Source organism: Suncus etruscus, chromosome X, assembly GCF_024139225.1.
Source record: "Suncus etruscus isolate mSunEtr1 chromosome X, mSunEtr1.pri.cur, whole genome shotgun sequence".
NCBI lineage: Eukaryota > Metazoa > Chordata > Mammalia > Eulipotyphla > Soricidae > Suncus > Suncus etruscus.
The window spans coordinates 96,381,386-96,405,852 of record NC_064868.1 but is presented as its reverse complement, the minus strand read 5'-3'; the positions used below and the strand labels follow the sequence as shown (position 1 = coordinate 96,405,852).

Sequence of the window (24,467 nt, the reverse complement as noted above, 5' to 3'; positions counted from 1 at the left end):
ATCTGTAGCAATTTAAAACGTTTTGTTTAAAGCATTGTGATTTACAGAGTTATTCATAGTTAAGTTTTAGACATGTTTCAGCACTAATCCCACCACCAGTGTCAATCTCCCTCCTCTAATGTTCCACCCCATACCACCATCCTGTCCCAGCCTGCTGTCATAACATGCATCTTTTAAGTTTGGGATCTTGGTTTCATTGTTGTTGACTCTGTGACTTGGATATTTAGTTCTATTCTTAACACCATCAATGCACCTGAGTCCCCTTGGTCCCTGACCCCTTTAATTTCACATATCTCTTTCTTCTCTGCTCTATTTACATTTTTCCATTATACTCTAGGCCACATATATAAAAAATGTGCCTTCCACTTGTTGTCAGGCAGTAATGACTCTGTCTACACAGGGTTTTTTAATGAAGAAAATAGGAACTGTAAGGATGCCAGGGTCCTTACAGAGAAGCCTTTAAGGAAAATCCAGCCTGCTATTTTTTCTTTTTGTTTTTTTTTTGGGGGGGACACACCCGATGGCACTCAGGTTACTCCTGGCTCTGCGTTCAGAAATCACTCCTGGCAGGCACGGGGAACCATATGGAATGCCTGGAATGGAACTGGAGTCTGTCCTGCGTTGACCGAGTACAAGGCAAATGCCCTACCGCTGTGCTGTCACTCTGGCCCCCTCCAGCTAGCTTCTACCCTCCAACCACCAACATCAACCACCAACCAACCAAAAAGGCACTCCATCTGGGGATCACCTCTTACTTTATTAGCCACCTTAGTTTTCCCCAAGTTTAGTAGTTTGTTTTGTTGGCCCTTTCTTCAGTTTCTTACAGGTCTCAACATTTTATAGTGTGTTAAGATTTTTGTTTGTAATTACATTTATTTTCTTTAAAACTTTCTTGTGCAATTTTTAAAGGCTGTGTGCTTGTTAAACAATTTCCTTGAGAGCTGGTATAGCATGCTTTATTTAAGGTGTCAACAGCCTGGAAAATGTGATTAATTTATTTATGTTTTTACCCTCCAGGTTTTAGCTATAGATAAGGCAAATGATTCCAGCAAATCCATTGTCATTAGCATCAAAGGAAAAACAGTGTATCGCTTCAATGAAGTAAAAGACTTTGAGCAGCTTGTGTCAAAGCTCAAGTTAAAGTGTGGGACATCTCCAATTAAAAATCCTAATACAGGCACAGAGGTAATTGTATGGAATTTAATCATTTTGATTAAAAAGTTTATGTTTTGGGTTCATTCTTTCAAAAGTAATTCATAGTACTTTTTCTAATTCATGTAAGGCAGAAGAATGAAAGACTATGTTTTCAGAGAAATTTATATTTTTGAAAATTTATTGAAATTTTCAAATAATGTGTTTTATCACTATAAGGTAACAGCAATTTTAACCCAGTTTGAATATTTTTAAAAATAGTAATGGTATCCCTAAAAGATAAAAACAGGGGCTGGAACTGTGGCACAGTGGTAGGGCATTTGCCTTGCACGTGGCTGACCTAGGACAGACCGCAGTTTGATTCTCCAGTGTTCCATATGATCCCTCAAGCCAGGAGCAATTTCTGAGCACAAAATCAGGAGTAACTCTGAGTATCACAGGGTATGGCCCAAAAACCAAAAAAGAAAAGACAAAAAAGAGCTACCATATCACCCAATGATTTCAAACACAGTAATTAATTGAAAAAGATACATGTGTGTGTATATATTTATTTATATATATGTGTGTGTGTGTGTGTTCAGTTCAGCATGATGTATAAGCCACTGTATAGAAATAACTCAAATGGCAAATGAATGGGTAAATAATTTATAGTATATGTGCGCAATGTCAAACTGTACAGCTGTAAGAAAAGATAAAATCTTGTCATTGCTGTACTCTTCATGGAATGGATATGGTATCATAAAGCAAAATAAATAAGTCAGAAAGAAAAGTATAAAGGTGAGATGATATTATTCATCTCTGATATAAAGCGAGACAAAACAAGGGAATAGACAGTATTAGTGGCAAATCCTTGAATTACAAATCTCAGATTACCAAGAAATGGGGAAATATTAGGAGGCACACTAGAGGTGACAAGGGATGTAGAAGAGGCTCTTGAGCACTCTGGTGGTTATGCAGTGAAGTAACTTTGCATAGCAATAGCATAAATATTAACTTAAACTATACTAAACTTTTTATTGTGTAGGTGAGGTTAGATATACACTAGCTCAAATAAAAATAGTATTATTTATTTGTATTGTAAAGAAATGTGGAATTTAATTAAATAATTTATTCAGTGCTAGGAATATTATTTTTTAATAAACTGACCAGTGCTTTATTAGTGACCTTTAAACCATTGTAAAACTTAAGGCAGAAGTTCTGAAAGGTCAACTATTAGTGTCAAGTAACTTTCTTTTTTTATGGTTTTTTTATTTATTTATTTTAATAAAAAGCACATGTTTATATTTTAAAATACACATCTTCCATCATATCTCATTACATCATTACATCAAAAAGTGTAGATTAAAGTTTTTTCACTCATTTAAAATGCAGTAAAATATCTCCATACAGATTCATCACAATTGTTCATGTATCTATAATTCTTTGTCAATACATTTAGTATAGGTCAAATTATACTTATAATCTTATATAACACATATTATATATATATATATCATACAATACCATAACAGGCAAAACAAATAAAAGCTAGGATAGACTCATTAGAATAATTAATAGATGTGATTTTTTCAAACAATATTTACTTTTTATTCTATTATTCCTATAAAATAATTTTTTATAATTATCTTTATTTAAACATCGTGATTACAAACATGATTATAGTTGTATGATTACAGTCATGTAAAGAACACCCCCCTTCACCAGTGCAACATTCCCACCACCAGTTTCCCAGATCTCCCTCCTCCCCACCCCCCCACACCTGTACTCGAGACAGGCTTTCTACTTCCCTCATGCATTCACATTGTTATGAAAGTTTTAATACATTAATAAGATATATCCAATCACAACTTTATAGTTTTACTAAAATTTAAATTTGAATGTCAGGGGATATAGCCCAAAGGGGTAGAGCTCACACTGGGACCACATGGACTGTAGAACACCATCAGGGACATGACCCCAATACCACCCTAAACAATGAACTGAGTGTTGCCTGAAAAACCATGTAAGTTTGTGGAAGTGAGGGAGCAAAATCCCAAAATTTAAATTTTAAATGATCATGATCTTTACCAGCTATACTATTTTATTTGGATTGTAACATAGAATATTTTTTCTCTCCTGGGTAGAAACTAATATTATGTTGAAGTTAATTATAATGTAATATTGATAAGACTATCGGCTGGAAAGATAGTGTAGGGGTTAAGACTCATGAATTGCATTTAACCAATCCTGATTTCATCCCTGACATCTCATCATTCTCTGAGCATTGCCAGATGCGGCCTTGGAGGCCCCTAGCACTGTAGAGCCCAAGCAGCACTTTATCCTTGAAGATCGTGCCTACTTGGCCAATAATTCTGAGGAGGCCAATGCATCTCCTGAGAAATTCTTTGAAGGCCCAGTAAAAAGACTATCTCTTTCAAAATAGAAAAAGTACTGGGAAAATACATAAACTTATACGCCTCAACTCTCTGTTATTCATGTTATCAGGTAAACATGTTTCACTAGTCTTTTTAATCAACACTATGTTCTACTTTTTTGTTTTATTTGAGACCACACATGACAGTATTAAGAGCTTAGTCCTGGCTTTGTGCTTAGGGATCACTTCTGGAGTGGTTCTGGAAGTGGGGAACCACAGGAGATGCTGGGGATTGAACCTGGGTCTGTCATAGGCAAGGCAAATGCCTTACCCAAAGTATTATTTTTGTGACCCCTTACATTTTAATTTTTAGGTTCTTTATCTATACATAGTTTAATCCACATAGTGGTACTTATTCACCTTAATTAGTCATATTTCCTGTAAATCATATATGTGACTATAATATAAATCTCAACTGAAATACAGATATTATAGCTATATGTGATGGATTTATTTCTGAGGTTAAAATCAGGAATTTTATTCAAAGATAAAATTATTATCTAATTGTTTGGGTACACGCACAGTGGTACATGGGGCTGACTCATGGCTCTGTGGTCAGAAATCACTCCTGAGTTCCTGGTGCAGTGTGGTACCCAGGTCAGTCACGTGCAATGCAAGCCTTATCCTTTGTGCCATTTCTGGCCCTGCCTGAAAAGATAAAATTGGCATCTAATGTTAAATAAATCTTCAGTTGGATCCTATGTTTAGATCAACTTCTGATATCTGAGAGAAATTCTTTATATTTTTGTTTCAATATTTTATTTTTACAGATCACTTCTGATTCCTAGTCATCATTAGAGTTTTAATATATTCTAATCTAATGATTGCTTGCTTTTGATTTGGGGGCCCCACACAGCTGTGCTCAGTCCTTATTCATGGCTTTGAGCTCAGGAATAATGCCTTGTTGTACAGGGAACCATATGTGGTGCCCAGGATCTAACCCAAGTTGGTCATTTGTAAGGCAAGCACCCTACCTACTGAGCTGTTGCTCCAACCTCGAGATATTCTTATTTAAACTTTTGAGTTCACAGAAAAGTTACATATTAAACATATTAATTTTTGCCCCATCTTTTCTTTACTGTTTGAAGCATATGGTACATCAAATGGCAATATCAGATACCAAAAACCAAACTAGATGAAGAACACCTGTTATGGAATCAACTTATCCTAATTCCTAGATGTGACTCAGATTTTGCTCAGGAATTAAATGTCCATTTTAATATTCCTGTCACCAACATGAGCATCCAAATGAACAGATATGTAAGGCCAATCTAGAGTGATAGTACAGTCAATAGGTTGTTAGCCTCGCATATAGCCAACCAGGATTTGATCCCCAGAACCTCATATGGTTTTCCAAACCTGACAGGAGTGATTCCTGAACACAGAATCAAGAGTAATCCCTCAGCACCAACAAATTTGGCCCCCAAACCAAAACTAAAAACCTTCTTGTTTAATATTAGTAATTTTTTTGTTTTTAATTGGTTTTTCAGAAGAGAGATTCTCCCAAGTCTCTCTCCTAGTGGTGCTCAGCCAACCTGGCAGGCAGTTCAGTGCTGTGTCCTGTGGTGCATAAAACCTCCAAGGACAAACCTGGTAATGCTCAGAGCTCTTCAAGCCTTCTTCTAGAGATACTCAGAAGGTCAGGTGGTGCTAGGGATCACGTACTCAGGTTGGGTACATGCAAGACATGAGCTCTAACTCTTGTACTATCTCTTGACTCAATCCTAATTTTCTTTTACAAACTACATAATATATTCTTCAAAATTCAAATATCTCATTAATTTGGGCCCCATGTTTGTTAATTTAGGGGGTTTATTTGGTTTGTTGAATTGCTGGGTTTGTTGGTATTGTGGTCATGGTTGCTCAGGAGCCACCCCCAGTAGATAAAATGGTGCCTTTGTCTTTTGTCTTTAACTCAGGGTATGCACTTTGTTTAGGATCTAAACTACAACCATCGTTTTCTTAAAATCTGTATTTATAAAAACACATCCTCATTAAAACAGCTAAATTTAACATAGAGTAGTAAATTAGATTTATCAAAAATAGGCTTTTAAAAATAAGTGTAATTTGGCAGCCATATTATTAAATCATTATTCTTTTCTTTATCGGCTTCTGTTGGTTTGAGTATTTTTTGCCACACCCAATGGTACTCAAGGGTTACACCTGGCTCTATGCTCAGAAGTCACTCCTAGCAGGGTAGGGGGACCATATAGGATGCCAGAGATCGAACCAGGGTCTATCCGGGGTAGGCCACATGCAAATCAAATGCCTTACCATTCTACTATTGATCCAGCCCCAATTTGAATATTTCTCTAACTTTTGCTGAATTCTCTTACTATTCAACACTCATGGACTCTGGGGCTTCTGGGCTTCTTGGATTTCATGCTTTCCATCTTCGACTGATACTTTTTTATGTAAGTGCCATGGTTACAAAATTGTTAATGATTCAGTTTCAGTCAAACAATGTACACGTTCCTTTCACAAGTGCCTGTTTCCCATCACCCCTTCCCCAATGTTCCATCCACCCTCTTCCTTGACTGCCTCTGGGCAGACATTTTACCACCCCTTTCCTTTTTTTTATTCTTTTGACACTTTCATTCCTCCTAGCTGTAGGACTCAGAGTGGGGCCTGGGAGAGAGAAAAAAGAGAAAGAGGGGTAGAAACAACATATTTTATTCCCTGCCTGAGGTCTGCCACTGCATGGGGGAGAGATGAGGGTGTTCTGAGAGAGAGTTAGGGACTGTATTTTTCACTTTATAAGACACACCTGACCATAAGACGCACATAGGTTTTAGACAAGGAAAACAAGGAAAAGCATTCTAAAGCAAATGGTATAACATGAGATGCCGTCAGGAGATGGCAGCTGGGAACAACCACCCTGCGAGGCCAAAGTATATTTACAGTACGCCGGTCCACAGCTGGTTAAACACATTTACCTAAGCTTTTTTTTACATCAGAAAATAAAAAAACATCATTTTTTAAATACTCAGGCTTTATTTCCAAGCGGTGTTCACTCCCCAAAACACACAGACATTTCCCCCATCTTTTGGAGGGAAAAAAAGTGCATCTTATGGTATTATACGGCAATTTACTGGTCAGAGAGGGTTGGGGGAGGCTTTGAAAAAAGAGAATAAGGAAAGGTAGAAGGGAGCAGGCAGCATCTCACCAAAGTTTTATCTCTGTCCAGGTCAGCAGGCTCTGCTCCAAACTCTAACCTGCCCTGTCCCCATCAACTTTCAAACATTTTCTTTAAAAACTGCTTCAAAGGTGGAGATATCCTGTATCTCTTAGGCCAAGGACATTTCTTTCTAATTTCCCCAACGTTTACTGCACCTATGCAAAGTAAATAAAAAAAAACTTGCCACATCTGTGTCCATTTTTATTTTTTTCTTTCCTTTCAATTTTATTTATATTTATAGCTTCTAGATAGGGGCCCCACCCTTTTACTTTTTAATTTTAGAACCATAGAACATGAATCAACTGGTTCTGCCTCACATTTATATGTCTCCCTACAAACAGAGAAAAAGAAAAATAAAGTGGACTGGTCTCAAGAGCATAGAGTGGAAATAATGGTGGAAAAAATGGGCCGGAGCCATAGTGCAGCTGTAAGATGTTTGCCTTGCATGCAGCTGACCCAAGACAGACCTGATTCTATCCCCAGAGGCCCATATGGTCCCCCAAACCAGGAGCAATTTCTGAGCACATAGCCAGGAATAACCCCTGAGCGTCACGGGGTGTGGCCCGAAAACCCAAAACGAAAATGTTCAGCCCTAAATACCTAAACCAATGTTAATGTCAGTAGAATTAAGAGACCCAAACTATAACAAACTATACACAAAATGGACCTGTTATGCTAGCAGTCTTCAGTCTAGGGGCTAATTGTGGAGGTACAGAATGCATGCTAGGAACTATAGTGGAGGGAGTTCAATACTGGTGGTGGGAACAGCCCTAATGAACAGATACTATGTTACTGAAATATAACCATGAAAAACTTGTAAAAAATAAAAATTATAAGAACAAAACAAAACAAAAACCACTGGACCTTTGTCCATTACAGGGGGTGTGACCAGAGAGCATGTCCATGTCCAGTTCCTAGGGCATGTCCAATTACCATTACAAGAGGTTAACACATATATCAACACCTAGTCATTTCACCTCTGTAAGCCACTGAAAATTAAAGGGATGGTGTTATGGTGTTGGTAAGGTGAGCTTTTTTTTAGTGCTCTAGTGGTAACTTACAGTTCTAGGAATATAGAGAAGCTGGATAACTTGTTTTAAAAGTAAAACTTAGGTTCTTACATAATTTATATGGAAATGCAAGGGGTCTAGAACAGTTAAAATAATATCAAGGAATAGAATAAAGTTATAAGCCTCACATTTTCTAATCTCTACAGTTACTGCAGTTGTAGACAATTTAACAGGTATAAGGGTAGACATAGATTCATGTAGTAGAAGTTAGAGTCTAAATTATTCATTTGATTAAGGACTTTCAGCAAGGGCCTAAGAATATTTAAGGAAAAGTGTTATTTTTACAAATAGTGCTGGAACAAAGATAGTCTCTCATTTAGACACTTCCATGTTACCAAACATAAAAATTAACTAAAAATGTACCTAAAAAAATAACTAAAAATGGATCAGATATAAATATGAGCTAAAATAAAAACTTATAGGAATGAATCTTCAAGACCTAGAATTAGGCAAGTGTTTTTCTTAGCTGTAACATACACATAAACCATGACAAAAGTAAAATAGGCAATTTAAATAACAGTAAAATTAAAAGTGGTAATATAAAAATGCTATAAATAACATTATATGAGATACTATTAAGGGGGAAAGCAATAAAATAATGGACAAAAATATTTTTAATTTTGATTTACAGTAAGAGTCAGCTGTTCAGTTCTATGCAGCTTTTAGAAAAAAAATTTGCAATTTTCAGCAATAGATGGTATTATGTTAGTCACAAGAAAAGGGACAGACACTGAATGAGCTCTCTCATATGTGAGATTAAAGGACCCAAAGTGAAGTAGCAACTGTTGGGTCCCATTTACTTCTTTATTGGTTGTTTGTGAATCCATAAAGAGCTCCTAGAATGAGAAATTGATTCCCAATGCCTTATCCCCTTTTGGGGGGATATCTTGGTAATATTTATCCGCAGAAAATAATCCACACAGACAGGAGGGTTAAGGGGTAAAAGGTTGGGCGAAGAGACTCCTTTGTCAGCCTGCTGCTAGCTCCAAAACACACCTCGAGCCAGCCAGCCAACTCTGGCAAAAGACCCTGAATGCCTGGCAACCGAGCTATGTATTTGGCTCTCAACAGCGCCTCTACCTGGAAGGTCAAGGATAATCTTATGAAAATATTTTCATATACAACAGCAACAAATGTTCAAAGACAGCATGATGGGAAATCTGATCCACACAATTGAGTTGGTGGGCATATGAAGGAGGGGTGTTGAGGTCTTTGCAGGAAGGATATGGTACAACAGTGATAGATGTGGTGTTGTAATCATGTGCATAAGAATATATTAATAGTACTGTAGACCATGATTTGAAAAAATGCTATTCGGTATATATAAAGTACTTATAAGCCTTCATTTTCAATGCTCATTAGAATTGAATAGATTTCCTCAAAGGATTACCAGTATTTATCATTTTATATTATTTAGTCAAGAATGTTTCACATACAATCTGATGATTTTTAGTACATATAATCACTCAAAAAAGCCAATTCCTTCCAAAAATTTTCTTTGACTTACTATTCTTTGGTAACCACAGTTTTTATTTTAACATTATAAATTAGATAACATTTTCAGGAATTTGTAGATTGTACAGAGTGCACTCATTTGGATATGACTTCATTGAGTCAGTATAATTACTTTAAGCTATTCTATTGTTGTATATATTAAATTTGCCCTTATTTTTCTGTTATGATTGCAATGCTCAAAGATTACTCCTGGCTATGCATTCAGGAATCATTCCTTTGCCATGTTCAAGGGACCATATGAGATTACGGAGATCGAACCTGGGTCAGCTGCATGCAAAGCATGCATATTATCCACTGTACTATCACTCTGGTCCCTAATTTACTTTTTATTGCTGAGTTTTGACCCAATATATGGTCACGAAGTTCTTTATATATTTGCCTGCAGAAGAATTTTGGATTGTCTTGTGGTTTAGATTTTATTAATAATAATGTTAAGAAAATTTATGTCCCCCAAAATGAGCAGTAAGGACAGGAGTATGTTCAATATAATTAGACATATGGGGAATGCAAACCAAAACCCACAATAAGAGATGTTTTCCATCCAGTGGAGTGGCTAATGCATGGAATAATTGCAGAATAAAATGACATTTAAAGAGTGGCATAATGAAATGACAAAGGGTTGGGGTGTGAGCCAGTCTTGCATTATGTGTTAGATTTCTGGCATTGTGAAGTAAAAAGAGTGCCATATCTAGAGTTGGATTGCTTTATAATGATAGGCAATAGAGGGCAAAGAGATTGGACAGGGATTAAGGCATATGCCTTAAATGGATCTGACCAGGGTTCAATCCCAGGACCATATAGTCCATTTCATTTTTTAAAATTATATCTTTATTTAAGCACTGTGATTACAAACATGATTGTAGTTGGGTTTCAGTCATGAAAAGAACACCCACCCTTCACCAGTGCAACATTCCTACCACCAATGTTTCCCCTTTCTCTCCTCCCCCATCCTCTGTAGTCTTGGAGATAGGCATTTTACTTCTCTCACACATTAACATTGGCATGGTAGTTGTTAGTGTAGTTATTTCTCTAACTGTACTCACCACTCTTTGTGGTGAGCTTCATTTTATGGGTGGAGCCACAGATTCCACAGAGCATCTGCAACCTGGCTCTGGTAATAAATAGCATTGTGGAGACCAAAAACCCTGGGCTTCTGAAGCACTGTTTGGGAGTTCACCCAAATAAATGAGAATAAAATGAGAGATACTGAATATGTAAAAAGCATCCTCATTCATTGTTGACTGATATATTTTAATAATTAATATTTTGGCTGAACAATTGTCATACTTTAGCTTTTAATCAATAATTTTGTATCTTATAACATTTTTATTATTTTGGGGGGTGCCACACCTGAAGTACTTTTCCTCATAGAGATCACTTCTGCCACCTCAGAGGACTGTATGGAGTACCAGCGTTCAAACCTAAGTTGACTGTAGGCAAGGCAAGAGTCCTGCCTGATGACTGTATCTCTAACTCATCTAATGTGTTATTAACTAAGACCCATAATTTAACTCTTTATGGTGTACAGTTCTGTAAGTCTTTCAATTGTGTAATATAATTTGTTTGCCATTATATAATTATATGGAAAGTCTGAAAGTCGCAAGATCTTTCTGTTCATTTCCCCCATTCCCTTCTTGTCAACTACTGTTCTTCATACAGTCTCCATGATTTTGCCTTTTCCAATTTGTACTTTAGTTGGATTCAACCATATATTTTCATTTCTTAGATTGTCTTGTTTTCTTTAGCAAATTGCATTTATGTTTCCCTTATTTTTATGGTTGGGTGACATATATATGCATTTATATTTAACAAGTTATTTATTGAACTTAAGTACCTATATTATAAATTGTGCCAGGTTCTTTCATTCTATCCCAAATATGTTGACATATAGTATTGCAAATTTTAGCTGTAAAATGCAATGTTATGATAATATATAGCACATATTGTGAAACAAGTATCACAGTAAATTTAGCATATTATTTACCTCAAATAATTACCTTTTTGTTTTTATGTTTTAAATATACTCTATTTTGTAAATAAATTTTAGAATAACAGTACAGATATTTTTAAATAAATCTGTCATAGCTGAAATAAATGCATCTTCTTGTTTCTCTCATTAGTTGAAATATCAGGTTTCAATCCACATTAAAAGAGTTGAAAAATACCTCTTTTCTTTGTTGTATATATAAATTCTACATGTAAAGGGATTATCGTCACTAAAAATATAATCAAACAAAAAGACAAAAGCCATGCTGTTTCCTGCTGTATAGACCAGGCACATACCTTGCACATGTCTGACACAGGTTTGATCCTCAGCACCACAACAGTCAATTGAGACTCATCAGGTTAGGCATCAGGTGTTACCCAAGAGCACATATCCAGGAATAATTCTTTACGTCCCCAAGCTGCTACCCATGAGGTAGTGCTGGCGGTGACATTGCAGCCTGGAGCTGTGCAAAATAATGAACTTGGGCTTGTCAGCTACGTAGAGATCACTTCCAAGGGCACCGGTCCTCAAATCCATTTTGTGTCTATGGCAGCAAATATCACTGTGGAGTATATGTTCATAAAAGAAAGTCAGCCTTTCTAGCCAGGAACAGGCCGTGTCTGGGGAAATAGCTTCCCTACTAGGCGGCCACATATACCTATGCAATATAATCTCTCACCCACATAAATTCCCCTGAGACTTTTCTGGAAGTAAGGAAGACTGATAATGACAGAGGGAAGAAGAAACTTAAGATGATAGAAGGAGCCATTGTAAAGCAGCACAAAAACCCATCATGCCTTCTGTGCGAAGACAGAAATCCTAAATCCTCAATCAATAGTAGTCACATATATAACCTCTCTGAATTGGAGTTCAGGGCAGAAATGCTTAGGCTGTTCAACAAGTTCAAAGAAACAATGGGACATTACTGCCAATAAAATTCAGGAGGATATGAGGATAGAAGTGAGACAAATTCAATTAGAAATGTCAAAATTGAACATGAAAAATTCATTGAAAGGCTTTACTAGCAGAGTAAAAGCTGCTGAGGACCAAAGTTGAAATGCAGAAAACCTCCAAACAACTGAAGATGGAAAAACAATCCTCAAAATAAATGAACAGATGGCAGTAGAAATTTGGGATGCATGGCAAATGCCCTACTGCTGTGCTATTGCTATTACTCCAGCCCCCACTCTGTGTCTCTTAATTGGTGCATTTAGTCCACTGACATTGAGAGAGATTATTGTCATGGAACTTTGTGTCACCATTTTCTACAAGTTTGGTATGTTTGTGGGGGTTTTCTGGCTTAAATAACCCCCTTCTGTTCTTTTATAGTTGGTTTTGAGTCTGCAATGGTCCTAAGATGTTTAACCATAAATCTGTATATGTTTCCTTCAAAATGAATGAGTGTCTGACTGGGTGAGGTGTTCATTTCATTGAGCTTTTCCACTATACATCACCACTGCTTTCTGGCCTAGAGTTGCATGTGATAAATATGCTGTAAATCCCAAGTATGTTACTTTGTGTATATGTTCTTATTTTGATGTTGCTGTTTTTAGTATTCTGTCTCTAGTCTTCATCACTGTGACTAAGATCTAACTTGTGATGTTTTTATTTGTGTTTCTTTCAGTTGATACTTTCCAGGATGTGGGTGCAATCTCTTGTCTACTCTTGGAACTCCCCAGCAATGGTGTCCATGACTATTATTTCTTCATAGGAATTTTCTTCCTGGATCTCTGGGACCCCAGTGTTCCTTATGTTGTTCTGTGGAATTTATCCCAATTTTTAATCTTTATTTAAGCAACATAATTACAAACATGTTTGTAATTGGGTTTCAGTTAAAAAAAAAGAACACCCTCCTTCACCAGTGCAACCTTCCCACCACCAATGCCCCTCATCTCTCTCCTCCCCTACCCCCTGTCTATATTCGAGACAGGCATTCTATTTCTCTTACTCACTACCATTGTCATGATAGTTGTTAGTGCAGTTATTTCTCTAACTAAACTCACCACTCTTTGTGGTAAGCTTCCTGTATAGTCCCTCAAGCCTGTTAGGAGTGATTTCTGAGCACAGAACCAGGAATAACCCTTGAGTATACCAGATGTGACCCCCCCAAAATAACAAAAATAGAGACACACAATGTTAAAATGAAATATGAAATTGAATATAACCCTTTCTAAGAAGTTGCGGGGTATTTTGTGTGTGTGTGTGTGTGTGTGTGTGTGTGTGTGTGTGTGTGTGTGTGTGTGTGTGTTTTTGCCATAGCTGATGGTTTTGGTTTTTGGTTTATTTTTTATTCTTTTTGTACATTTTTTGTTACTCCCTTATTGTTTTGGTTTTGGTTTGTTACCTTTTTCTTCTCTTTCCCTTTCTTCTAAATGGATATCTATAACACCTAGACGGACTCCTCCTAGTTTTTCTCTTTTTGTTTGCCTTTCCCCACCACCCATGGTACCAAGACCAGACAGTCATATGTTCATTTGGTGGAAATAAAATATGATCAGACTTGAATTCTAAATCCAAAGTCAACGACAACAGAATCAACACCCAATGTACAACAAGCTGTACAAGTGAGGAACAGTTCCACTAGCATTACAGGGGATAAAGGAGGGAGATGTGGGAGGCATGCTGAGAACAGGGATAGAGGGAGGACAACACTGGTGGTGGGAATGCCTCTCATTCATTGTCACTATGTGCCTTAAATATTACTGTGAAAGATTTGTAATTCACTTTTACCCCAATAAAAATCTAAAAAAAAGAAACACATTTGAATAATCAGAGCAAACACAGACGCAAAGTCAAAGGTTGGAAGACAATCTTTTGAGTAAAAAGCTCACTTAAGGAGGCAGGGGTGGCCATCTACTATCAAAAAACATTGAATTTATGCTCATAAAGGTTATGAGAGAATGAGGTCATTTCTTAATAATCAAGGGTTATGTATATCAGGAAGAATTAACACTCTAAATATATATATGCATCCAATGAATGGCCAGCAAAATTTTGAAACAACTGCTACCAGACTTGAGAAATAGTAACACAATAGTAGGTGGAGACTTCAGAACCTCTCTATCAACTCTTGAAAAACTATGCAGGCTAAAACTCAACAAGTATATACTGGATTTGAAGGAAGAAATGAAAGAGAGGTTAGAAGATATAGGTAGATAGATAAATAGATAGGTTTTCAACCAAATATAAATAGATAGGTTTTCAGCCAAATATCGATTGTTCCCAGTATGTTTAATTTATGTTATATTTTATTTATTTTTCAGGTTCCTGTTAGTTCTGATTCTATAGCTGCACCTGACAATACTGGAGTTTCAGCACATCAGAGTGAGTGCAGTAAAACTGTGAACACGGAAGCCTTAATGACAGTATTTCATCCTCAGAATTTGGAAACTCTTAACACCATAATGGTAGGAATACAAACAAATTATTTAAGTCTATGGCCTGGCATATGATCACAAATATGTACGTTAGGACTGGGTAGATGTCTCAAATTTATGGAGCACATGCTTTGTATTGAATAGGCCTTAGTCTTAGCACCAAGTTTGATCCTAAGCACTGTATGTTCCCCTGAGCACCACTAGGAGCACCACCTAAGTACTAACCCCTGAGCACTTCTGGATGTTGTTCCTAAACAAAATAAAATTAAAAATGTATTGGCACCATTTATTGGCTATTGTTACATATTATCTTTTTTAATATCCCACAAATGAGTGTAATAATTCTATGTTTAACCTTCTGCCTCTGACTCATTTAACTCAGCATAATACTCTCCATTTTCATCCATGGATAAGTAAATTTCATGATTTCATGTTTTCTAACAGCTGCATAATATACCATTATGTAGTGGGGGAGTGCAGTTAGAACAGAGGAGGGACCATTATGACAATGATAGTTGGAAATGATCGTTCTGAACAAAGACAAGGTGCTGAAAGGAGATAAATTGAATACATGATACCCTTCGGTAATAATGTTATAAACTGCAATGTCTAAAGGAAAAAAAAAAGAGAGAAGAAAATATCTGCCACAGAAACAGGTGGCAGGGAGGGCAGTGGTGAAGGCAGTAAGGAAACTGGGGCATTGATGGCAGGAACTGTGCTCTGGGAATGGTGCTGCATATTGTATGACAAACTAAACCATGAACAACTTTGTAACTGTGCATCTCATGATGATTCAGTTAAATAATGTAGAAATAATACTTGAATATTTCAAAAAAAGGAAATTGTATTGGTTCCCTCACACCTTGAGGAACCCATATTTTCTCTGGAACATCAATCTCTTCACCTCTCTCTATCTTTCCTTTCTCTCCCTTTCTCTCACTCCCTCCCTGTTCTCTCTCCCCTCTCTCCCTTTTTCTTTCCCATTATATTACATACTTTTCTTCCAATTGTAATGATTAGTATGTCTAAACATAAGAGAAAATTCTTTTTTGGGGGGCCACACCCGGTAATGCTCAGGGGTTACTCCTGGCTATGTGCTCAGAAGTTGCTCCTGGCTTGGGGGACCATATGGGACACCGGGGGATCGAACCGCGGTCCGTCCAAGGCTAGCGCAGGCAAGGCAGGCACCTTACCTTTAGCGCCACCGCCCGGCCCCACAAGTGAAAATTCTTAAGGCTTGAAAATGTTTTCCACTAAGTACCACTGTGTGACTTGTTTAGTTCCGTAGTAAATAAGGGTTGTTATTAATACAAATTATGAAAATCTATCATTGTCATTTTTTTTGTTTTTGAGTCAAACCCGGTGGTATTCAGGGGTTACTCCTGGCTCGCTCTGTGCTCAGAAATCACTTCTGTCAGAAGTGATGCCAGAGATGCCAGAGATTGAACCTGGGTTGTTCACATGCAAGGCAAATCCCCTCCTGCTGTCTTATTTCCCGGCCCTACCATTGGCTTTTATTTGCATACATTTCTACTGTTTCTAAAATTGGGCTGCTTTGGGAAGAAAGAAGAGTCAATACTTTGACTCTTTAAATATGATGTTTTTCTCTGTTTTATTTGGGAAAAATGGAAAATAATCCTTTATAGAAAAAAAGTAAACATTTAGATAGTTAATGGTAATTGTACTCACATGGGTATAAAATAGGATGGTATTCATCCAATGTAAATAATACCTTTTTATTTTCTATATCCTTGATTTCCTGGGAATTTTTTTATGGGAAATACAATTATCACATTATTTGAAAGTAGTTGTTTTTACCTTATATTCTAGAGAATTGTTCTTTTTTTATAGCTGAAAGAAAAAATGAAAGAACAGTCATGGAACATCCTGTTTGCAGAATGTGGACGTGGTGTTAGCATGTTTCGAACCAAAAGAACTCGAGATCTGGTTATAAGAGGAATTCCAGAAACCTTAAAAGGAGAGTTGTGGATGCTGTTTTCAGGTATTATGGTTTCTTTATTAATTTAACAGACATTAACTGTGCTCCCCTATATTAGCTAAACTAAATAAAAATATTTACAAAGAAGGTTAGGAAAATACTCTTATAATTTCATACTAGTCAAATAGAAGTGTTATCTTTACTTAACTATATAGTCACATATGCATTGTCTAAACAGATTAACTTATTAGGCAAAATATGACTGACTGATGGTAGAAATAATTATTTATTTTTAGTATCAAAAAAATTTAAGAGGGAAAACTACTTCAGGAAAATGTGTATGTGTTAGGTAGGTAACATAATGGCTTGGGATTATAGATTTTTGTATAGAGCTTTTTGTTTATACTCTGAGATTACATGAGAATAGAGCTAAATTTTAATGTAATCCAAATCTTCATGCATATGCCAAATTAGTAGATTCATCATATTCCTCTACTACCATATATTAATGCATTCATCTCTATAGGTGCTGTCAATGACATGGCTACTAATCCTGGCTATTATGCTGAAGTCGTTGAGAAGTCCTTTGGGACCTGCAACTTGGCTACTGAGGAAATTGAACGTGATTTGCGTCGCTCCATGCCTGAGCATCCAGCCTTTCAGAGTGATACTGGTATATCTGCTCTGAGGCGGGTGCTTACTGCTTATGCATACAGGAATCCCAAGATTGGATACTGCCAGGTATGACTTCAATATGAACTCATATCTGTGCTTTATTACAAGTGATAAAATATTTTAAATCTATTCTATGGCCATACCACCCTGAATGCGCCTGATCTCGTCTGATCTCGGAAGCTAAGCAGGGTCAGGCCTGGTTAGTACTTGGATGACAGACCGCCTGGGAATACTGGGTGCTGTAGGCTTAAAAAAAACATTTTAAATCCAATTCTACAAATTTGAAAATCGTGGTAACACAAACAAGTTGGGCTAAGGTTGACAATAGATATATTAATCTAAGTAGAATATTACTGGATATACTTATAAATGATATTTTAATAATTATTTATTCCTGTACATTTAACATATATTGAATACTTGCTCTGTAAAAGATATAGCAGTAGGTGCATAAAGCCATGATGTTGAATCAGTCAAGAGTTCTTCCCTTGAAAGAATATCGACCAACAGATGTTAAAATGTATTCATTGTCAAATGAAAACAAATGTAACAAAGTTCCATCACAATTTATAGTAAGAATAAACTATAATTATAATTAAGAAAAGGAGCTTAAATGAAATAACATTCATTTTGAATGTGAAGGGGTCATGTTGTTATTTGCCTAACAACAAAAAAGAAAAGAATTTATAGGATTATGTTTTGTATAGTAGGTATATCAGGTGAATGAAGCAAAGTAATTGGAGAAAAAAATAATGAAGTAGATTGGAATAAGCCAGATGATTGAATTTTGTTTTGTAAATAGAACAGAAATCATTGAAAAAAATTATAGCACACTATATTAGAATATTTGATACTGTTCAAATAATCTCAAGCACATTACAAATATATTTAAAGGATTAAATAGGGAAGAATGAGTCAGTAGGCAGTTATCCTTATGAGCTAATTTAGGGACTCTTACTGACAACAGGCTCTCAACTTCAAAACATGGCCTCCAAGGTGTTCTTACATTGTCTTTGCCATTTATTGGGAAAAAACAGAAAGGAGAAAAACTTGTGAAGGATTTTATGTCCAGGTCTGCATGATACATAAAATCACATTTTATTGCAAAATATTACTCATGTTAATTTATGAATGACCAAATCTGTTCACAAAGAAGTACACACAATTGTATGTCACTGAATACATATGTTCAGATACTATAGGAGAGGGGATTGTATTATGGTGAGTAACTGCCTTCTGTTACACATTATTTATAGTGGGTTAAGAACCTACGATGATTATATATAAGTCAATGAAAAATATTGCTATATTTTTGAAATGCAGTTTAAGAGAATGGTTCATCTAAATGACAAGTATATTAGCTTATTTCATAGTCTCTGAAAGGTAGAGTGAAGTCATATTTCTTACAGAGCTTACATTCACAGAATCTGGATGGTATATATAAGCAGTAGTTTAGAGGATTCAAGGTAGGAAGATTCATTCAAATGGTTCTTTCGATGGTTCATTCATTCAAATTAAGCAGAGATTTAGATATTTCTTATAGAAATTACACTCACAGAACCTGGCTAGTATCTATATACAGTAGTTTAGTGGATTCAAAGCAGACAGCATTTCCAGTGGCAACATACTATGAGAACTGATCCACAGAATTAACCTGGGTTGGGGTCCAAGTGAGGGAGTTGTGCTAAGGATTTGGAAGAAGAGGGTACTCTAGTGATTGATGTGGTCATTGTAACCACCAAATCTCTACTTTAAAATATTTTTTAGAAAATTATTAGGCAACACTTAGTTTTGCCCCATAAAATATGAGAGTAAAGTTAGAAACATAGAAGTTAAGAACAAAGTTATTTTCAATCAGGGTAACAATATGAGCAATACCATCCCAACAGTAAGTTTACCTGGAATCTAAGACTGCTTATATTCATTTCAAATCAACAAGTAAATGTATCTGAGGCCAGAGAGATAGCATAGCAGTACAGCATTTGCCTTGCATGCAGCCGACCTAGGACTGACCTGGGTTCCATTCCTGGCATCTCATATGGTTCCCCAAGCCTGCCAGGAGCAATTTCTGAGCATAGAACCAGGAGTAATTCCTGACTACCACCGGGTGTGACCCCAACCCCCCTCCAAAAAAAAAGAAGTAAATGTGTTTTTTTGTGAACAATGTCATGGAGTATCTATGAAGCTTGGGAAATGTTTAAAATTAAGGTGGTAAGCAGGTTTCATTGCTTCTGATACAAGGTCTAAATAAGCCATATTATGGCTAAGTAACCTTTTGTTTCTATTTTTCACCCCTCCCTTATAATGTTTGCCTTCTCTTCCTCCTTTCTTTATTCTTCCCCCCTCTCGAACTCCCCTCTTCTTTTCCTTCCCCATTCCATTTCTATCTAGCTGAAGTTTTAAACCCTTTATATTCTTTTCTTAGCTTTCCTTTCCCCTCTCCTCTTCCTCCCCTCTTTCCTCATCAATATCTTATCTTTTCTTTATTCCTTCCTTTCTGTCCTTCCATCCTCTCTCCCTTCCATAGTTTTATTTCCATCCTTCCTTCCTCACTCCTTCTCTCTTCCTTCCTTCCTTCCTTCCTTCCTTCCTTCCTTCCTTCCTTCCTTCCTTCCTTCCTTCCTTCCTTCCTTCCTTCCTCTTTCCTTCCATTTTCCTCCCTCCCTCCCTCCCTCCTTCCATCCCTTCCTTCCTTCCTTCCTTCCTTCCTTCCTTCCTTCCTTCCTTCCTTCCTTCCTTCCTTCCTTCCTTCCTTCCTTCCTTCCTTCCTTCCTTCCTCCCTCCCTCCCTTCCTACCTCCCTTCTTCCCTTTCTTCCTTCCCACTCTTGGCAGTACTCAGGGATTACTCCTGGCTCTGCACTTGGGAGTCACTTCTGAATGCCAGGGATCCATCCTAAGAATAGGCCATGTCCAAGTCAAATGCCCCACCCATTGTGCTATTGCTCTGGCCCTTTTATTTCTTTCTTATCCCATACCATCTAGCAGGACCTATAATTGCAATCACCAAATTTACACCTTAGTAATGCTTGTATATTTTTATGACTACTTTATTTAAGCTCCATGGTTACAAAGATGTTCATGATTAAATTTCAGTTATACAATGTGTATACAATGTATACAGGGCATGTTTCCTGCCAACAGTGTCCCCAGTTTCTCTCCCACCCTCTCTTATTCTCCCTCCCTCTCTCACTCTCCCTGCTACCTGCTTCTTTCCAGACATATTACTTCTCTCTCTCTCACTCTCTCACACTGTCATCCTTTTTCCCCATTTTTGACACTGGTTTGCACTATTAATGAAGGCATATATACCACACATATCACTTTACCACTTTTACCACCCAGTTCTTGTCAAGAGTGATCATTTTCAACTATCATTGTTGGAAGTGGTCCCTTCTCTACCCTCAGTGTACTCACCAACTATTTGTGGCAAGCTTCCTATCATGGAATAGTCCTCATGGCCCTCATTTCTATTGCTTCTGGATATTATTACCATACTATATTTTTCTTATGTCCTACAAATTAGTGAAATTAGTCTAAGTCTCTGACTCTCCCTCTGGTTCATTTCACTCAGCATAATTGTCTCCATATCCATCCAAGTATAAGGAAATTTTATGAATTCATTTTTCATAATAGCTGCATACTATTCCATTGTGTAAATAAACCACAGTTTTTAGCCACTCATCTGTGCTCATTGTGCACATTGGGTTGTTTCCAGATTCTGGTTATTGTAGAAGTCCTGCAACAAATAGAGGAATGGAGAAGGCTTTTCTGCATCATGTTTTGGTGCTCCTAAGGTATGTCCCTAGGAGTGGCATTCTGGGATTATATGGAAGCTGGATTTCTAGTTTTTTGAGGAATTTGTATATTGTTTTCCAAAAAGGCTAAACCACTCTGCATCCTATAAGCAGTAAATGAAAGTCCCTTTCTCCCTGCATCCATATCAGCACTGGTTATTCTTATTCTTTGTGATGTGTGCCAGTCTCTGTGTTGTAAGATATCTCATTATTGCTTTTATTTGCATCTCCCTGATAAGTAGTAATGTGGAGCATTTTTTTCATGTGCCTATAGGCCATGTAAATTTCTCCTTTGATGAAATGTCTGTTTTGTTCTTCTTTCCACTTTTATATGGAATTAGATACTTTTTCTTGCCAAATTCTATCAGTGCCTTGTATATCTTAGATAAAAACCCCTTATCAAACTGGTATTGGATGAAAAGTTTCTCCCATTCCGTGGGTAGTTTATGTATTTTAGTCCCTGTTTTCTTTGAAGTCCATTTCTTCTCTATCATTATTGGTGTATAAGAAGGCCATTGATTTTTGCATGTTAATTTTGTAGCTTGACACTTTGCTATATGAACATATTGTTTCTAGAAGCTTTTTGGTAGAGTCTTTAGGGTATTCTAAATATAGTATCATGTCATCTGCAAACAGTGAGAGCTTGATTTCTTCCTTTCCTATCTGGATGCCCTTGATATCTATTTCTTGCCTAATTTCTATGGCAAGAACTTTTAGCACTATGTTGACTAGGAGTGGTGAGAGAGGGCAGCCTTTTCTTGTACTAGATTTTAAAGGATAGGATTTTAGTTTATATCTATTGAGAATAATACTTTTTATTGCCTTGTGGTAGATGACTTTGACTATATTGATAAAAGTTTTTTCCATTCCCATCTTGATGAGAGTTTTTAATCATAATTTATGGGACACAGCAAAATACTAAATGAATATAATACTAAATATAAATACTAAAAGAAAAATTTATTGCTTTGTAAACACACATCAAAAAGGAAGGGGCCTATATAAAAATCTTAATAGCACAGTTTGTAAAATTAAAATTAAAATTAAAATTAAAAAAATTAAAATTAAAATTAAAAAAGGATCAACGAAAGGAACCAAAAATAGGTAGGCAGAAGGATATAACAAAGCTTAGAGCAGAATTCAATGAAGTGGAAATCAATAAAACTACCCAAAAGATCAATGAAAGCAAAAGTTGGTTCATTGAAAAATAAACAATATTTATAAAACACTAGCAAAACTCACAAAGAAACAGAGAGAAACTTAGTAAACCAGATTAGAAATGAAAAGGGGGAGATCACTACAGATACTGCATATATTCAAAGGATAATGGGAGACTACTTTGAGAAACTCTATGCCACTAAACATGAGAACCTGGAAGAAATAAATAAATTTTTGAACTCTTATAATCTTCTACAGTTAAACCAGGATGATCTAGCATGTCTAAACAGACCCTTCAATACTGAGGACATTAAAACGGTAATCCAAAGTCTTCCCAAAAATAAAAGCCCAGGCCCAGATGGATTCACTAATTAATTCTGTCAAAACTTTCAAGAGGAATTACTAGCGGTCCTTTTCAGGCTCTTTCAGAAAATTGAAAAATCAGTAACACTTCCAAATAGTTTTTATGAAGCTAACATCACCTTGAACAGGAAGGTTTCATTTCAGGAATGCAAGGATGGTTTAACATAGGTAAATCAATCAACATAATACAACATATACAACATATCAAAAAAAAAAAGAGAAAGAGAAAACCATATGATTATATGAATAGATGCAGAGAAAGCATTCGATAAGGTTCATTGATCTTTGGGGGTTGTTTTTGAGTGTACACCTCAATAATATCTGCTCTTAAGTTTTATTACTTTTTTCAGTTGCATACTTTCCACTCATTTTTTGCTCTTTTTCCAATATCTTAAGATGTGTCATCAACATATTTATATAGGCCTTTTCTTTCTTCCTGATGAAAACTTACAACAAAAATTTTCCTCTTAGTACTGCTTTTGCATGTGCACTGTATTGCAAACCAAAGTATCTAAAGAAAAGAGAATGTGAGAGAAAAGAGAGAAAAAGAGAGATGTATTCCCCAGAGACAGGCCTGTGGGGAGGATGACAGGGAAACTGGGGGCATTGGTAGCGGGAAATGTACAGGTTGTTATAGATTGTATGAATTTCAGTCATGAACAATTATATTTGTAAATAAAAATACCACTCTTCTGTGTCCCATAACAAACATCATTATATTTCATATCTTTATTCTTATTTGTTTCCATTAGTCTTTTATTTCCCTTTGATTTCATGTCTGACCCATTTTTTGTAGATTCTGTCTTGCCATAAAGTACACCATTTGGTTTTTTAAGGTTGCCTTTGAATCTGTAAAATCTTGAGCTATTGTTTATCCATGAAGCTTTGTATCCTTCCTTCAAACATGAATGGAAGTCTGGCTGGGTTAAGTATTTTTGATGTGGCATTCATTTCATTGAAGATTTTTTTTTTACTATATCTCATGACTGCCTTGGGGCCTGAAGGATGACTTGTGATAAATCTGTGAATCTTTAGGGTGCTTCTTTGTATGTAGTTTCCCTTTTTTACATGATGCTTTCAGTATTTATCTCTGTGATTTTCATCATTGTGTCTAGGATGTGCCTTGACGTGCATTTATTTGTGTGTCTTTTAGGTGGTACTCTTCTGGAATCCAGAATGGGTTTTGCTCTGGAAATTTCTTGGCAATTTCTTTGACTGTTGCTTCTTCATATGGATTTTTTTCCTGTCTCTCTGAGACTTACTAGGATTCTTTGGTTGTTCCTATTGAACTTATCTGTAAGGTCTAAGGTTTTCTGTTCACTTATATTGAAGATATTTTCCATCTTCTGTTCATTTATTTTAAGGGTCTTTTCCAGCTTCTTCTGTCTATGGAGTTATTATGGAACTCATCTTCCAGCTCACTAATCTTGTCCACAGCAGTTTTTACTCTGCTGGTGAGGCCTTCAGTGAATTTTTCACATTTCCTACCACATTTTTCATCCGTTTGATGTTTTATCACTTGCTCTCTCATATTCTCTTGGATCTTATTGACTGTTCCATGATTCCTTTGAGTTCTTTAAACATCCTCCATATTTCTGCTCTAAAATCCTTATCAGAGAGCCTGTATATCTGGGTCCTCAGAACTACCATCTTGTTCACTAGGTGTGGTGCAGTTCTGTGTTGCCTTCCCATTGTAGCCTTTGCAATATGGTGGTGTTTTTAATGTGTTGTGTGTGGGCTTCTTGGTTAGAAGAACTATGAGGCCACAAAGCATGGTGGAGCAACCTACTCATCTCTAGGTGATTAGTTTGTGTTGTAATTAGCCCTTCTAGTTCTAAAAACTGC

The 24,467-nt window shown here is 36.4% G+C and overlaps 2 protein-coding genes and 1 pseudogene across 2 annotated transcripts in view; 2 read left to right on the top strand and 1 right to left on the bottom strand.

The window, feature by feature from the left end:
- The window catches only part of VAMP7 (vesicle associated membrane protein 7), a 1,102,798-nt gene that overhangs the window by 556,498 nt on the left and 521,833 nt on the right, over positions 1 to 24,467 (bottom strand). The window lies entirely within an intron of this gene.
- The window catches only part of TBC1D8B (TBC1 domain family member 8B), a 103,853-nt gene that overhangs the window by 42,039 nt on the left and 37,347 nt on the right, over positions 1 to 24,467 (top strand). Inside the window, exons 7-10 of the mRNA XM_049766722.1 lie at positions 1,018 to 1,185; positions 14,579 to 14,722; positions 16,544 to 16,694; positions 17,158 to 17,372. Of these exons, the coding sequence (XP_049622679.1) occupies positions 1,018 to 1,185; positions 14,579 to 14,722; positions 16,544 to 16,694; positions 17,158 to 17,372 (678 nt within the window). The remainder of the gene's footprint in view (positions 1 to 1,017; positions 1,186 to 14,578; positions 14,723 to 16,543; positions 16,695 to 17,157; positions 17,373 to 24,467) is intronic.
- LOC125999963 (uncharacterized) lies at positions 17,436 to 17,554 on the top strand (annotated as a pseudogene).